Source organism: Salvelinus sp. IW2-2015, unplaced genomic scaffold (genome assembly GCF_002910315.2).
Source record: "Salvelinus sp. IW2-2015 unplaced genomic scaffold, ASM291031v2 Un_scaffold1068, whole genome shotgun sequence".
Taxonomy (NCBI): domain Eukaryota; kingdom Metazoa; phylum Chordata; class Actinopteri; order Salmoniformes; family Salmonidae; genus Salvelinus; species Salvelinus sp. IW2-2015.
Window position 1 is genome coordinate 305,972 of NW_019942714.1, and position 16,090 is coordinate 322,061.

At 45.6% G+C, this 16,090-nt stretch overlaps 1 protein-coding gene across 1 annotated transcript in view; it reads right to left on the bottom strand.

Annotated features, from left to right (window-relative positions):
* The window catches only part of LOC112069652 (serine/threonine-protein kinase WNK1-like), a 62,982-nt gene that overhangs the window by 20,416 nt on the left and 26,476 nt on the right, over positions 1–16,090 (bottom strand). The window contains 5 exon segments of the mRNA XM_070438642.1: positions 1,390–1,458; positions 1,461–1,493; positions 1,496–1,557; positions 3,226–3,446; positions 3,646–3,818. Coding sequence (XP_070294743.1) covers positions 1,390–1,458; positions 1,461–1,493; positions 1,496–1,557; positions 3,226–3,446; positions 3,646–3,818 — 558 coding nt within the window.

Here is a 16,090-nt window from a genome sequence, read left to right on the forward strand (position 1 = left end):
GAGGGGGAGAAAATAATGGAGTGGAGGATTGGAGGGAAGGGAAATAGGGTAGAGAGAGGGCGGAAGAGGACTCGAGGCGAAGACAGAAAGAGGGGTGAGAAATCGATAAAGTAGGAGAGAAAGAGAGTGGCAAGGAAGGCCAATGATGCAAATGAAAAAGAACTGTGCTCAAAGGGAGAAAACAGCAGGGAGGGAGGAGAGGGGGTGGCAGAGTGGGAGGACAACAGGGAGAGGGGGTGGCAGAGTGGGAGAACAGGGAGAGCGGGGTGGCAGAGTGGGAGGACAAAGGAGAGCGGGTGGCAGAGTGGGAGGACAACAGGGAGAGGGGAGTGGCAGAGTGGGGAGGAAACATGGAGAGGGGAGTGGCAGAGTGGGAGGACAACAGGAAGGGGAGTGGCAGAGTGGGAGGAAACAGGGAGAGGGGGGTGGCAGAGTGGGAGGACAACAGGGAGAGGGGGGTGGCAGAGTGGGAGACACAGGGAGAGGGGGTGGCAGAGTGGGAGGACCACATGGAGGAGGGGAGTGGCAGAGTGGATGACAACAGGGGAGCGGGGTGGCAGATGGGAGGACAACAGGGAGAGGGGGTGGCAGAGTGGGAGACAACATGGAGAGGGGAGTGGCAGAGTGGAGGACACAATGGAGAGGGGGTGCAGAGTGGGAGGACAACATGGAGGGAGTGGCAGAGTGGGAGGACAACAGGGAGAGGGGGTGGCAGAGTGGGAGGAACAACATGGAGAGGGGAGTGGCAGGAGTGGGAGGACAACAGGGAGAGGGGGTGGCAGAGTGGAGGACAACAGGGAGAGGGGGGTGCAAGTGGAGGACAACATGGGCGAGGGGGTGGCAGAGTGGGAGGACAACAGGAGAGGGGGGTGGCAGAGTGGGAGGCAACATGGAGAGGGGAGTGGCAGAGTGGGAGGGACTAAAACAGGATGAGGGGAGTGGCAGAGTGGGAGGACAACAGGGAGAGCGGGTGGCAGAGGTGGGAGGACACATGTGAGAGGGGAGTGGCAAGAGTGGGAGGACAACAGGAGAGGGGGGTGGCATAGAGTGGGAGGACAACAGGCGAGGGGGGTGGCAGAGTGGAGGGACAACAGGGAGAGGGGGGTGGCAGAGTGGGGCCAATCAGGGAGAGGGGGGTGGCAGAGGTGGGAGGACAACAGGGAGAAGGGGAGTGGGCAGACAGTGGGAGGAGACAAAAGGCGAGAGGGGATTGGCAGAGGAGGTACAGGAGAGGGCACGGGAGATTCACGGGATAAGGGGGGGTTGGCAGAGAATGGGAGGACAACAGGGAGAGGGGGGTGGGCAGAGTGGGAGACAACAGGGAGTGGGGGTGCAGAGTGGAAGGCAACAGGTGGCATGGAATGAGGGTTGAGGCGTGGGAGACTTGACGCTGGTGACTCGGCGGTAGATCTGTTCAGCGTTCTGGCAAACTCGGGAGTAATTGGGTAACTCTGAAGGTGGCACATTCTCAGCATGCACATCCCAAAGGCATACCAACATCCACTGATCGTCGTACTTCTCCTCATAACATCTCAGGCGCCATGAACCCAGGGGTACGCTTAAATCAACATACAACCATTCAGAAACTCTGTGTCTCTCTCTCCCTCTGTGTCGTGTCCACACGCCAAAACGCCCCTCTTCTCCTCTAAAAATCCGAAGAAGGAGGAAGAGTGACCCGTCGGCCGCTGGCCCTCCCCGGGTGAGCAGAACCTGCGAGAGGAGAGAAAGAGAGAGAGAGAGAGAGAGGGGGGGAGGAGAGCCAAAAAAAAAAGGTGGGGAGCTGGCTGCCGTTAGAACTGTAGAGAGAAAGGCACATGTTTCTTGTGGTAAGACCCTGGTTTTTATCTTGGGGGGGGGGGGGGTGGTGACAACCTGGTATAGGGGGTCTAAAGAAGATGGCTGGTGTACAGAACACACTATGGGCAAATTGGTGTTAGACACATGTCAGTTCAACTACTGACAGACTGTAGAATTACCCGGTTTACCTGTCAGAACCCGGTTAGTGAGTTGAGTGCCAATGATCAGGGGCTTCAAAATGGCAGAGAAGGGGCACGAATCATAAGACTAGCTATGGAAATAACTTGTGTCAAGACCTTACCTTTCACAAACAAACACTCAAACATAACCCATTTCATACAAACTTACCTTTAAGTAGGCCGACTTACCTGTCCTCCTTGACCTGGGGAGTAAGGTGTTACGGTGAGGGCCGAGAGAAGCAGATCCCATAGCTAGTTAGTGAAACAGTGTGTGTCTGGACACCAGCCGTATTCAAATAGCAGATACTCTGCTCTCAATCTTCTGAGGGTCTTACACAGAATTTGAAATGAATAGGTTTTTGTAAGATGTGTGTCACAGTGCACTTGCACACTTACCAGGCCCATAACAATACTCACTTACCAGCAGTACCCTACTTATTCCTTTACTGCAGCATGGAGCACAGCTGAGGCTAGAGCCTACAGTTTCAAAACATACCCGAGAGTGAAAGAAATCAAATAAAAAAAAGTCTGATAAAGGAGAAGTYGGTAGGGGGGGGCTTTCCAGACAGAAAAAGAAGCAGACATTCTCTCTGCTCCTAAAATGGTTTAAAAGACAGAGAAACACTGACAAAAACCTGTGGGAGCAAACCCTTAAAAAAAAGAGAGACAAAACGGGAAATGTTATTGGCATCATTGGCAAACAGACCACATATTTCCAAACCACAGAGCAAAGACCAGTCTGAGAGAACATAGAACCAGTGGCCATACCTGTAGCCCTGGTCTGGCTAGCCTGACGGTGAAGGCATGACAGGTGGATTGAGATTCATATTTCGCAGAGAGATTGGAGGCGCTACTTACTCTTAGTAGGAGCCTGACACAGCAAACTTTCACTTTATGGAGGAAAAAGACTATCTAATCGATTCTGTCACTGAGTAACCAGCCCTGGCGGACTCACTGACATGACAGTGTGTGTAAAGAGAGGGTTTGTGGGTCTCCCCATGACCTGGCCTCCGCTTGTGCTGTGGTTTGATTAGAGAGCTGAAACATTGTGGTCTGTTTTCCAACCACATTGTCATAAAAAAAAAACGATCAGAAACAAAAACCTAACCCCCCCCACCCACCCAATCAAACCCTTCATAACCTCAAGGTCAACCACAGTATAAGAACCTTACACAAGACATCCCTTTGGAGTGTAGCGGGGAGGAAAGCAGGGCACAGTAAAAGGAAGTGGGTGATATTGGGGTCTTACCTATGACACTCTTGGCAAAAGAGGACCTCTTGAGTGTGGCCAATCCCAGGTCTCCTATCTTGACGGAGCCWGTGGGGCCGGTGATGAAGATGTTGTCACACTTCAGGTCCCTGTGAATGATGGGAGGGGCTCGGGTGTGGAGAAAGTGAAGGCCCTTCAGGATCTGCCTACACCAGCTCCTCAGAACCTTAATCTTCATCACCTTGAAACGCTTCAGATACCTACAGAACAGGACACATATAGGGTTAAAGATGGACGTCACACATCCATCCTCATTACAARTCACTTACTCAGGAACCTAGTGCCGACAGTTTCATTATGACCATCTTTGAGAAAAAACACACAGAAGAGAACAACACCATTTGCATGACGTCCAGCACTGGACTGGTGTTGATGCCTGTGTGTAAGAGTGATACTCACGTTTTCAGTGTTCCGGAGGTCATGAGTTCTGTGACCAGCACAATGCACTTCCTGCCTTTCACGGGGGCCTCCCAGGATTCGTAGAAGCGGACGATGTTGGGGTGCTGCAGCCCCTTCAGCATGCCAGCCTCCTCCTTGAACCGCTGGCGTTCCGACTTGGACAGCTTACGGTCCTACGGGGGGGGGAGAATCATAGGAACGTCAGTGTTACAGTCAGTCAGGAGAGAGAATAAACACAGGTCGATGAGAGTACATTTAGCTTACAGACAATATGGCATATACTCTTRTCATTCAGCAAAGGTCAAACAACAATGCGAACAGTAGCCTTTTACTAGTATGATGTCAAAGTGAAAGTGGCTCTACATCATGGCACAAACATTCATGTTGATGCTTTTTAAAGTGTGGGGATTTGCAATATGAGTGTTTAGCTCACTAAACTTTTGGAAAGAGGGCAAATCTTCAAACATTTCTGTCAGCTTGCTTTCAGTTAGCACATGCTTGGGACAAAATACATCATCACTTGTTTCTTTCAAAGCAGTATAGTGACTGAGTTGGACAAAAGTGCTTTACAGTTCATAAAAACAAGTACGAATAGACCTATGTATATTCATCAAATTACAGTACCGGTCAAAGGTTTGGACACACCTAGTCCTTCAAGGTTTAAAAAAAATATCATGTTATACTATTTTCTACATTGTAGAATAACAATGAAGACATAAAAACTATGAAATAACATATGGAATAGTGTAGTAACRAAAGAAGTGTTAAACAAATAAAAACAGGAGATTCTTCAAAMTAGCCACCCTTTGCCTTAATGACAGCTTTGCACACTCTTGGCATTCTCTCAAACAGCTTCATGAGGTAGTCACCTGGAATACATTTCAATGCTCCCGAGTGGTGCAGCGGTCTAAGGCACTGCATCTCAGTGCTTGAGGCGTCACTACAGACAACCTGGTTCGATTCCAGGCTGTATCACAACCGGCCATGATTGGGAGTCCCAGCCGTCGTCCAGGTTTGGCCGGGGTAGGCCGTCATTGTAAATAAGAATTTGTTCTTAACTGACTTTCCTAGTTAAAAGTTGAACAAAAAATAAATTAATTAACAGGTGTGCCTTAAAAGTTCATTTGTGGAATTTATTTCCTTCTTAATGCATAGGAGCCAATCAGTTGTGTTGTGACAAGGTAGGGCTGGTATACAGAAGATGGTCTTTTACCAAATAAGGCTAAGTCTATATTACGGCAAGAACAGCTCAAATAAGCAAAAAACGACAGTCCATCATTACTTTAAGACATGAAGGTCCGTCATTCCGTAAAATGTAAACAACTTTGAAAGTTTCTTCAAGTGCAGTCGCAAAAACCATCAAGTGCTATGATGAAACTGGCTCTCATGAGGACCGCCACAGGAAAGGAAGACCCAGAGTTATCTCTGCAGCAGAGGATAAGTTCATTAGAGTTACCAACCTCAGAAATTGCAGCCCAAATAAACACTCAGAGTTCAAGTAACAGACACATCTCAACATCAACTGTTCAGAGACTGAGTGAATCATAGTCAAATTGCTGCAAAGAAACCACTACTAAAGAACACCAATAAGAAGAGAGTTTCTTGGGCCAAGAAACACAAGCAATGGACATTAGACCGGTGGAAATCTGTCCAGACGCAGAGTAGGTGAACGGATGATCTCCACATGTGTGGATCCCCACGTGAAGCATGGAGGAGGTGGTGTGATGGTGCTTTGCTGGTGACACGGTCAGTGATTCATTTAGAATTCAAGGCACACTTAACCAGCATGGATACCACAGCATTCTGCAGCGATATGCCATTCCATCTGGTTTGTGCTTAGTGGGACTATCATTTGTTTTTCAACAGGACAATGACCCAAAACACACCTCCAGGCTGTGTAAGGGCTATTTGACCAAGAAGGAGAGTGGTGGAGTGATGCATCAGATGACCTGATCTCCACAATCACCGACCTCAACCCAATTGAGCTGGTTTGGGATGAGTTGGACCGCAGAGTGAAGGAAAATCAAGTGCTCAGCATGTGTGGGACTGTTGAAAAATAATTTCAGGTGAAGCTGGTTGAGAGAATGCCAAAAGTGTGCAAAGCTGTCATTAAGGCAAAAGGTGGCTACTTTGAAGAATCTAAAATATATTTTGATTTGTTTAACACTTTTTCAGTTACTACCTGATTCCATATGTGGTATTTCTTAGTTTTTTTCTTAGTTCATAATAAAGAATAACCCTTGAATGAGTAGGTGTGTCCAAACTTTTGACTGGTACTGTACATTAAAGACATGCTCAGTTCGTCAAATTTCTGCCCTGCTAGAGCTGCCCCAGTCAAGTGTATGTGCTGTTAATGTGAAGTGGAAACATCTAGGAGCAATAACGGCTCAGACGCAACATGGTAGGCCACACAAGTTCACAGAACGGGACCGCCGAGTGCTGAAGCGTGTAGAGCGTAAAAATCGTCTGTCCTCGGTTGCAACACTCACTACCGAGTTCCAAACTGCCTCTGGAAGCAACGTCAGCACAATAACTGTTCGTCAGGAACTTCATGAAATGGGTTTCCATGGCCGAGTAGCCGCACAATAGCCAAAGATCACCATGCGCAATGCCAAGCGTTGGCTGGAGTGGTGTAAAGCCTGTCGCCATTGGACTCTGGAGCAGTGGAAAATGTGTTCTCTGGAGTTATGAATCACGCTTCACCATCTGGCAGTCCAACAGACGAATCTGGGTTTGGCGGATGCCAGGAGAATGCAACCTGCCCGAATGCATAGTGCCCACTGTAAAGTTTGGTGGAGGAGGAATAATGGTCTGGGGCTGTTTCTCATGGTTCGGGCTAGGCCCCTTAGTCCAGTGAAGGGAAATCTTAACGCTACAGCATACAATGACATTCTAGACGATTCTCTGCTTCCAACTTTGTGGCAACAGTTTGGGTAAGGCCCTTTCCTGTTTCAGCATCACAATGCCCCCGTGCACAAAGCAAGGTCCATACAGAAATGGTTTGTCGAGATCGCTGTGAAAGAACTTGACTGGCCTGCACAGAGCCCTGTCCTCAACCCATCAAACACGTTTGGGATGATTTGAAACGCCGACTGTGAGACAGGCCTAATCGCCCAACATCAGTGCCCGACCTCACGAATGCTCATGGCTGAATGGAAGCATGTTCCAACATCTAGTGGAAAGCCTTCCCAGAAGAGTGGAGGCTGTTATAGCAGCAAAGTGGGGCCCAACTCCATAATAATGTCCATGACTTTGGAATGAGATGTTCAACGAGCAGGTGTCCACATACTTTTGGTCATGTAGAGTAGCTGCACATATGGGATGTATCATGCCATTTTCGGAGATCACTTTGGCTGGTGAGTGCTACTTTAAGAACTACTGGCAAAAAAATATACAAAAGTACTGGAAGAGTCACTTTAAACTTTAATATAATTTGATGTATATATATAGGCAGAGGTAAAACTGAAATAATTTTCACACTATCAAACAATTGTACGCGCGCACACACCCACGGACGTAGGACCTTGCGCCTGTTCTCTCTGGCATGGGGCAGTGACATGAGGAATGTGTGCAGCTTTGGCATACCTTCCCACCAAACTGAAAACAAAAAGGGCCAAAGCGTGACCGAGCGAGAGACGAAAGTGGAAACGTGAAAAACCTCATTCTTCCTGTCTACTAACCAAATCCCCTCAGCCTACCATCGCAAATCATACATAACATTTCTCAACAGTAGGGACGGGAGTTTTTCTTGGTCAGGTCATGTGTTCAAAAAAACAAACTGCTGGCTCTACTCAGACAACAGCCAAAGCTAGCCTACCAGAAAAAAACAATACAGCTTCATACAGCTATTTGAAACAATAGATTGCTGATAAAGAGTTCAAGTCAGATGAAGTAGGCCACACTCACTACTACTATATCTAGACTTCTCATAGTGCACTCTTATCCAAACACACAGAGCTCTGTCCAGTAACATTCAACAGGTGGCCAGCGTAAAGCCCTGACAGAATATCAAGTACAAGTCAAATCAGATACCTTCATGCATTTGTAGACTAACTAATAAATTCTAACTAAAAAGTCTAATTTCACTTCGACAATAGGCCTATTTAAATACTAAAACAGGAGTAAAAAGGCAACAGAGTTTGTGCACAGGCCAGAGGCCTTTATGCCTCAGTCTCAGATACACTGCTAGGCCTACATCTGCTCTCTGATCTGCTAAACGTGCCAACCCAGACCAGAAACCAGACCACAATATGAAACAACATCAGTGCAAGATCTGGCAAGTGGCCAGGTTGTCCAGGAAACGCTCCCTATTGTATGTGTGAGTGAGAGAAAGAGAGAAAGAGAGAAAGAGAGAGAGAGAAAGGGAGCTTTCCACTGTCAGACTGACATCTGACTGCAGTTAGAAAGGAACTGAGCTGTTCTGGCTCTGGGGCTTTGGTCTGACTGTTAAGTGTTGGGTGTCTTTGGGGGTGTGGTTACTAGGGAGGGGGGTTTGGAGGACAGGAGGTGGAAGGATGAGGATTCTTTGGACAAAGGCAGGTTTTATTTTTAGGGAGGGTACGCACAGGAGTGAGGGGGTGACAGGGAACCAGAGTATATTTCAGGAGGAGGGGTGACCCTGAGCCTGGATAAGGGCTGAGGTTGAGTCAGGGGCGAGGGACTGCTTGCTTTGCTCTCTAACTAACTGACCTAGTTTCAGTTCATCTGTTGTGCCCATGGCATAGGCCAGCAGTTCCCCTTCCCCTTTCTCTTCCCGTTTTGCAGTGCATATGGAAACAGCCATGAAAAACATTTGCGGTTCGATACCACGGTTGTGCGCAATTCTGAAGTTTGGAATCAACTCATATTCAACTCATGAGTTAAAATTCAAATTGAATTGGCCAGGATGTAGACTAAAACATGTGAGTGATAAAGTAAAATCGAATTCAGTGCAATTCAAATAAATTCCACTCAGTCATACAGAACATGAGTTTCAATGAATCTGACAGGTCACACTTCCAGATAACAAAGAATATTTCACTTTACTCTGGAAACAATGTTCATATACTCTTAACCGTAGAAGAGCAAAATACAGTGCATTCGGAAAGTATTCATACCCCTTGACTTTTCCCACATTTTATTACGTTACAGCCTTATTTTAAAATAGATTAAATTAAATGTTTTCCTGAATCAACACACAATACCCCATAATGACGAAATGAAAACAGGTTTAGAAATGTTTGCTAATTTCTGAAAATGAAAAGCATAAATACCTTATTTACATAAGTACTCAGTCCCTTGAGACTCAAAATTGAGCTCAGGTACATCCTGTTTCCATTGTTCATCCTTGAGAGATTTTTCTACAACTTGGAGTCCACCTGTGGTAAATTGAATTGATTGGACATGATTTGGAAAGGCACACACCTGTCTATATAAGGTCTCACTGTTGACAGTGCATGTCAGAGCAAAAACCAAGCCATGAGGTTGAAGGAATTGTCTGTAGAGCTCCATGACAGGATTGTGTTGAGGCACAGATCTGTGGAAGGGTACCAAAACATTTCTGCAGTATTGAAGGTCCCCAAGAGCACAGTGGCCTCCGCCATTCTTAAATGGAAGAAGTTTGAAACCACGAAGACTCTCCCTAGGGCTAGCCGCCTGGCCAAACTGCACAATCGGGGGAGAAGAGCCTTGATCAGGGAGGTGACAGAGAACCCAATTGTCACTCTGACAGAGTTCCAGAGTTCCTCTGTGGAGATGGGAGAACCTTCCAGAAGGACAACCATCTTTGCAGCACTCCACCAATCATGCCTTTATGGTATAGTGGCCAGATGGAAGCCAATCCTCAGTAAAAGGCACATGACAGCCTGCTTGGAGTTTGCCAAAAGGCACCTATAGGACTCTCAAACCATGAGACCAAAAGGCACCTAAAGGACTCCCTGGTCGGATAAAACCAAGATTGAACTCTTTGGCCTGAATGCCAAGCATCACGTCCGGAGGAAACGTGGCACCATCCCTACGGTGAAGCATGGTGGTGGCAGCATCATGCTGTGGGGATGTTTGTCAGCGGCAGGGACTGGGAGACAAGTCAGGATCGAGGGAAAGATGAAGGGAGCAAAGTACAGAGAAATCCTTGATGAAAACCTGCTCCAAAGCGCTCAGAACCTCAGACTGGGGCAAAGGTTCACAGGACAAAGACCCTAAGCACACAGCCAAGACAACGCAGGAGCGGCTTTGGGACAAGTCTGAATGTCCTTGAGTGGCCCAGCCAGAGCCTGGACTTGAAACCGATCTCTGGAGAGACCTGAAAATAGCTGTGCAGCGACACTCCCCATCCAACCTGACAGAGCTTGGAGAGGCTCTGCAGAGAAGAATGGGAGAAACTCCCCAAATACAGGTGTGCCAAGCTTGTAGTGTCATACCAAAGAAGACGAGGCTCTAATCGCTGCTAAAGGTGCTTCAACAAAGTACTGAGTAAAGGGTCTGAATTCTTTCTGAATGCACTGTACATATCCTTAGAGATTGACAGTCTTAAAAGTAACAACAATGTTAACGATAACCTTACGTTTTTAAAGAATCGGTTGATTAAATAAATGAAACCATTAAATTATTTATAACATTAAAAGTAATTTCCTAAATTAAGATGTATACTAATCTTATTTATATAAATAGCCTTTGTTCTCTTATTCCATACTTTTGGCCTGGTGTGAACATTTTAACAGCAGCTGTAAAAATCTGTCGTTCTGCCCCTAGGCAATGCAGTTTACCCCCTTAAAATCAACCACGACAGGGTCAGAAATGTTGTGACAAAAACCATGTCCCTACACTTAATTCAAACCACTCCGCCCCATTCTGTGTTTACATGTGTTCACCATTCATTAACTGCCTCACTGACTGACTCCAAACACAGTTCAGTGCAACGGAATGGACTGGTCTAACACACCATTCACTTACGGTAATTCAAACAGTTCATTACGATATTTTAACACTAGGAACTCCTCTGACATTGTCATCTCAAAAATAGCATCTATGGAGTATAAAGCAAAACCTTATTAGGCAAGTTGTTGTTCACACTTACAAAGCAATGCAAACTACTTCCTGCATTAACCTGAGCGTGGACATCTGTTACTCACAAGTCCCCTTAGCTTGTCACATACAAGCAACAAAAGACACCACATTACTACTCCATGTAGTAACAACCATGTAGTAACACTGCACATCACGTGGTCACGAGAGATCACTGGCTACAAAAGATGCTAGCAATAATATACACTACATTTCAGTTCAAAACATCTTATGCATGTTTATAATTTGCTTATATCACACATGCTCATAGCTTAAAACTGAGCATTTCCGTTATTTTGTTGTGGTTGAGCAACCACAGATGTCTGAGTAAAACAATAACAAAAGAGGAATAACATCCATACCACAATACCGGGCTGTTTGCAATGCGTCATTGGTTAGACTTATTTACATACCAGTAATGTTACTGCTGATATTTACAAAGAAGTGCCAATACAACTGAGTGATACTAGTGTCCTAATCACAATGTTATACTATTATATCCTCTTAGTATGAATATATTGTTTTTATACATCCTTAGAAAATAGTGTTAGGTTCAAGCTCTGTGTAGGAGAAATGTAATTACAGTGCACTCGGAAAGTATTCAGACCCCTTCCCTTTTATCCACAGTTACATTACAGCCTTATTCTAAAATGGTTTAAACATATTTTTCCCCCATCAATCAATCTACACACAATACCCCATAATGACAAAGCGAAAACGCACTGTATTTACTGGACTGCAGGAATGTGTACTCCCAATACCTCAAAGTTGCTCCTGACTGAGGTGATCTGCACGGAGAAATCCTGGGTGATGGAAAAGTATATCTTTGTGGCAGGTGGATGCATCCTGTCAGTAACAGTGGATAGAGCCATAGTTACTAAATCCGAGGGGATACAGCCCCAATTTATGAATATGATGGGAATGAGAGACGTTGTGTAGATCTGGTGAGTTCATTGACCCAATACATTTGTGACGGAATGGTCCGTCACTGGCCGCAGGCAGCGTTTGGTACACTAACAGGCTGACTACACCGCTCGCGTCGCGTGGGTTGCAAAATAAATTTAGAAATCTAAATTATTCAATTATTGCACCCACACTGCTCGCGAGCGTCTGCGTTGCCAAGGGCTAAAATAGAAGTCAGTTCTATTTGTGACGCAGATCACGCTGCAAGTCCTTCCTCTCCCATCTCCTCATTGGTTTATGGAAGCAGATACCCACGTGCCTTCTCCTTATACCCAAGTGGGTAAATGAAAGACTAACGAGGTCAGTGGCGGTAATGCACCTAATTTATGAAAGTTGCCAATCGCAATATAAAGTCAAGAGAAGGAAAATGCCTAGGAGGAGATGACTAGAAACGATTCGGTTGACCGTTTTATGTGTGGATTAATTGTCGTAGAGGACCTTGTGCATTTCAGGTAAAATAACAAATCAATGTTTATATCCCAGGACAAATTAGCTAGCAACAGCAAGCTAGCTAAATAGGACAAATTAACTAGCAAGTGCAAGCTAGCTAAATTGCCATAAATGTTTAACGATTTTCGACCTGACCCCAAATTAATGTAATTGGTTCAGAGTTTGTTTTGATATTTTAACCTTAGTGTCGTGATCGCGTTTGGTGTGGGGGGACAAAATACAATTATGCACGATGGCGCACGCTCGCAGCCAGTTTGGGTTCCTTGTTACACTCATTGCGCCTCCCTGCTCCGTTATCAGCTACGTTAACAATGTGGGTCAACACACAAGTTAACTTCTCTTAGTACATACATTTCACACCTAATTATTACCTTCCGTCAGTAACAGGTTATGGTATAAAGAATATACAAACAAGCGTTCATGTTTAATTTAAGCAACGTTTATTGTACTTATCAATGTTATGGATGAGTGCGTTGTTTGGTTCCTTTCTCTCCATCTCTGTAGCTTCCGGGTATGCTGGGATAAGGACCAGAGCTACGGTAATCGGGCTGGGTTTGTAGTGCCTGTTCCGAATCGCTCGTTCATGTGAATGGGCATATTGGAAGACTACARGTCAGTAGGGATGGGATTTTGTAAATGTAAAATGGGTTATATTGGTTTATTGTATCATGAGAAACGTGTTGCAATGTATATAATTATTTATGTTTAGCTGAGTGGAAAATGTAGGCTTTGATGAAGGTAATTGCTTAATTAATTAGTGCTGGGTATTTTCTGATGGGAGGGGCTTCCCCGAAAAAGGAGCCTCTCTTTCAGTTCAAGGGGGAAACCATTTTGGATTGAGCTGTTGATGGGGTAGCACTGTTTTTAAGCTGTCACCATAATGTATACTTTGGATGGCAGAAACTGTTGTTTTTCTTCCGTATTCACTCTGTAAATAAACACCCTTGCACAGAAGTACTTCTGCGGCTCCGCCATCTTTTTTTTGATAGAGGTTATTCAGTTTAGCCTTCTGGCCTACTCTACGTGACAACATTCAACCACCGAGAAGTCGCTAATTAGTATGTATGTACGTACGTATGTATATACACTGCTCAAAAAATTAAAGGGAACACTAAAATAACACATCCTAGATCTGAATGAATGAAATATTCTTATTAAATACTTTTTTCATTACATAGTTGAATGTGCTGACAACAAAATCACACAAAAATTATCAATGGAAATCAAATTTATCAACCCATGGAGGTCTGGATTTGGAGTCACACTCAAAATTAAAGTGGAAAACCACACTACAGGCTAATCCAACTTTGATGTAATGTCCTTAAAACAAGTCAAAATGAGGCTCAGTAGTGTGTGTGGCCTCCACGTGCCTGTATGACCTCCCTACAACGCCTGGGCATGCTCCTGATGAGGTGGCGGATGGTCTCCTGAGGGTTCTCCTCCCAGACCTGGACAAAAGCATCCGCCAACTCCTGGACAGTCTGTGGTGCAACGTGGCGTTGATGGATGGAGCGAACATTGATTCCAATGTGCCAATTGTTCAGTCTGGAACGCGGGCCATCCATACATCAATGCCTTCCTCTTTGCAGGAACTGCTGACACACTCCAGCCACATGACGTCTGACATGTGTCTTGCATTAGGAGGAACCCACGTGCCAACCGCACCAGCATATGTCTCACAAGGTCTGAGGATCTCATCTCGGTACTCAATGCAGTCAGGCTACTCTGGCGAGCACATGGAGGCGTGCGGCCCCCACAAGTCATGCCAACTCTCCACGCATGACTTGACTCCAACCCCAAACCGGTATGCTGGAGATGTTGCAGGCAGCAGAACGTCTCCACAGCGTCTCCAGACTCTGTCACGTCTGTCACCACCTTGCCAGTGTGACCTTCTTCATCTGTGAAGATATCACAGGTGCCCAGTGGCGAATCTGCAATCTGGTGTTGCTGGCAAAAGCCAAACGTCACTGCACGGTTGGGTTAAGCACAACCCCACCTGTGACTCGCGCCTCATACCCACCTCATGAGTTGTTCTGACTAGTTGAGCACACAGCACAATTTGTGCCTGCTGGAGTCATTTGCGGGCTCGGCCGGGCAACCTCCTTGCCGAAAGCAAGGTAGCGGTCGTTACTGCTGGCGTTGTTCCCTCCTACGGCCCTCCCTTCTCGATAAGTCTGGACCTGTCTCTCGCAGCGTCCATGCTGGACACTACGCTGACAGACACAGCAAACCCTTTCCACAGCTCGCATTGTCCATCTGGATGAACTGCACTACCTGAGCACTTGTGTGGGTTTGTAGACTCCGTTCATGCTACCACTAGGTGAGAGACGCCATGCTCAAAAGTTGACAACAAAAAAAACATCAGCCAGGAAGCATAGGAATGAGAATGGTCTGTGGTCACCACCTGCAGAATCACTCCTTTTTTGGGGTGTCTTGCAATTGCTATAATTCCACCCTTTATGTCTTTCATTTTGCACAGCAGTGAAATTTATTGCAGATCAGTGTTGCTTCCTAAGTGGACAGTTTGATTTCATAAAGTGTGATTGACTTGGAGTTACATTGTGTGTTTAGTGTTCCCTTTATTTTTTTGACGGTGTATAATATATATTACGCATGGGGAGAACAAGTATTTATACACTGCCGATTAGCAGTTTTCCTACTTCCAAAGCATGTAGAGTCTGTAATTAATCATTGTCACACTACACTGTGAGACGGAATCTAAACAAAATTCCGAAATCACATTGTATGATTTTAAGTAATTCATTTTGCATTTCTATTGCATACATACAGTATTTGATCACCTACCAACCATAAGACAGCTCACAGACCTCTGTTAGTTTTCTTTAAGAAGCCTCCTCTTCTCACTCATACCTGTATTAAAATGCACCTGTTGAATCGTCTGTATAAAATACACTTCACACACATCAATCAAACAGACTCCACCACTCCACAATGGCCAAAGACCAATAGCTGTGTAAGGACATCAGGATAAAATTGTGACTGACCACAGGCTGGGATAGGGTGCACGAACAAGAGCAGCTTGGTGAGAAGGCAACAAACTGTTGGCCAATTATTAGAAAATGAAGAAGTCAAGAATACGGTCAATCACCTCGGTCGGGGCTCCATTAAAGACTCTCACTCGTGGGCATCAATATCATAGGAAGGGTGATGTAGCCCAGACTACACAGCAGGACTGGTCATAAACTGAAGAGAGTGGGACCACAGTCTCAAAGAAACCTTAGAATACACTACGCCTCATGGATTAAAATCCTGCACGCACGCAGGATCTCCTTGCTCAAGCCAGCACATTCCGGCCCGTCTGATGAGTTGCCATGACCATTCTGGATGATCCAGAGGAGGAATGGAGAGGTCATGTGGTCTGATGAGACAAAATAGAGCTTTTGGTCTTAACTCCACTCGCCGTGTTTGAGAGAAGAAGGATGAGTAAACCCAAGACACCATCCAACGTGAAGCATGGGTGGAAACATCATTCTTTGGATGCTTTTCGCAAAGGGACAGGACGACTGCACGTATGAGGGGAGATTATAGGCATGTATCGCAGATCTTGGCACAAACTCCTTCCCTAATAAGACATTGAGATGGTCGTGGCTGGTCTCCAGCATGACAACGACCCGAAACACACAGCCAGGCACTAAGAGTGGCTCCGTAGAAGCATCTCAAGTCCGGAGTGGCCTACATTCTTCCAGACCTGAACCCAATAGAGAAAACTTTGGAGAGCTGAAAGTCTCGTATTGCCCAGCGCAGCCCGAAACCTGAAGGATCTGGAGAAGTCTTATGAGGAGTGGCGGAAATCCCTGCTGCAGTGTGCAACCTGGTCAAGAACTACAGGAAACGTATGACCTGTAATTGCAAACAAAGGTTTCTGTAGCAAATATTAAGTTTCTGCTTTCTGATGTATCAAATACTTATGTCATGCAATAATTGAAAATTAATTACTTAAAATCATACAATGATTTTCTGCATTTTTGTT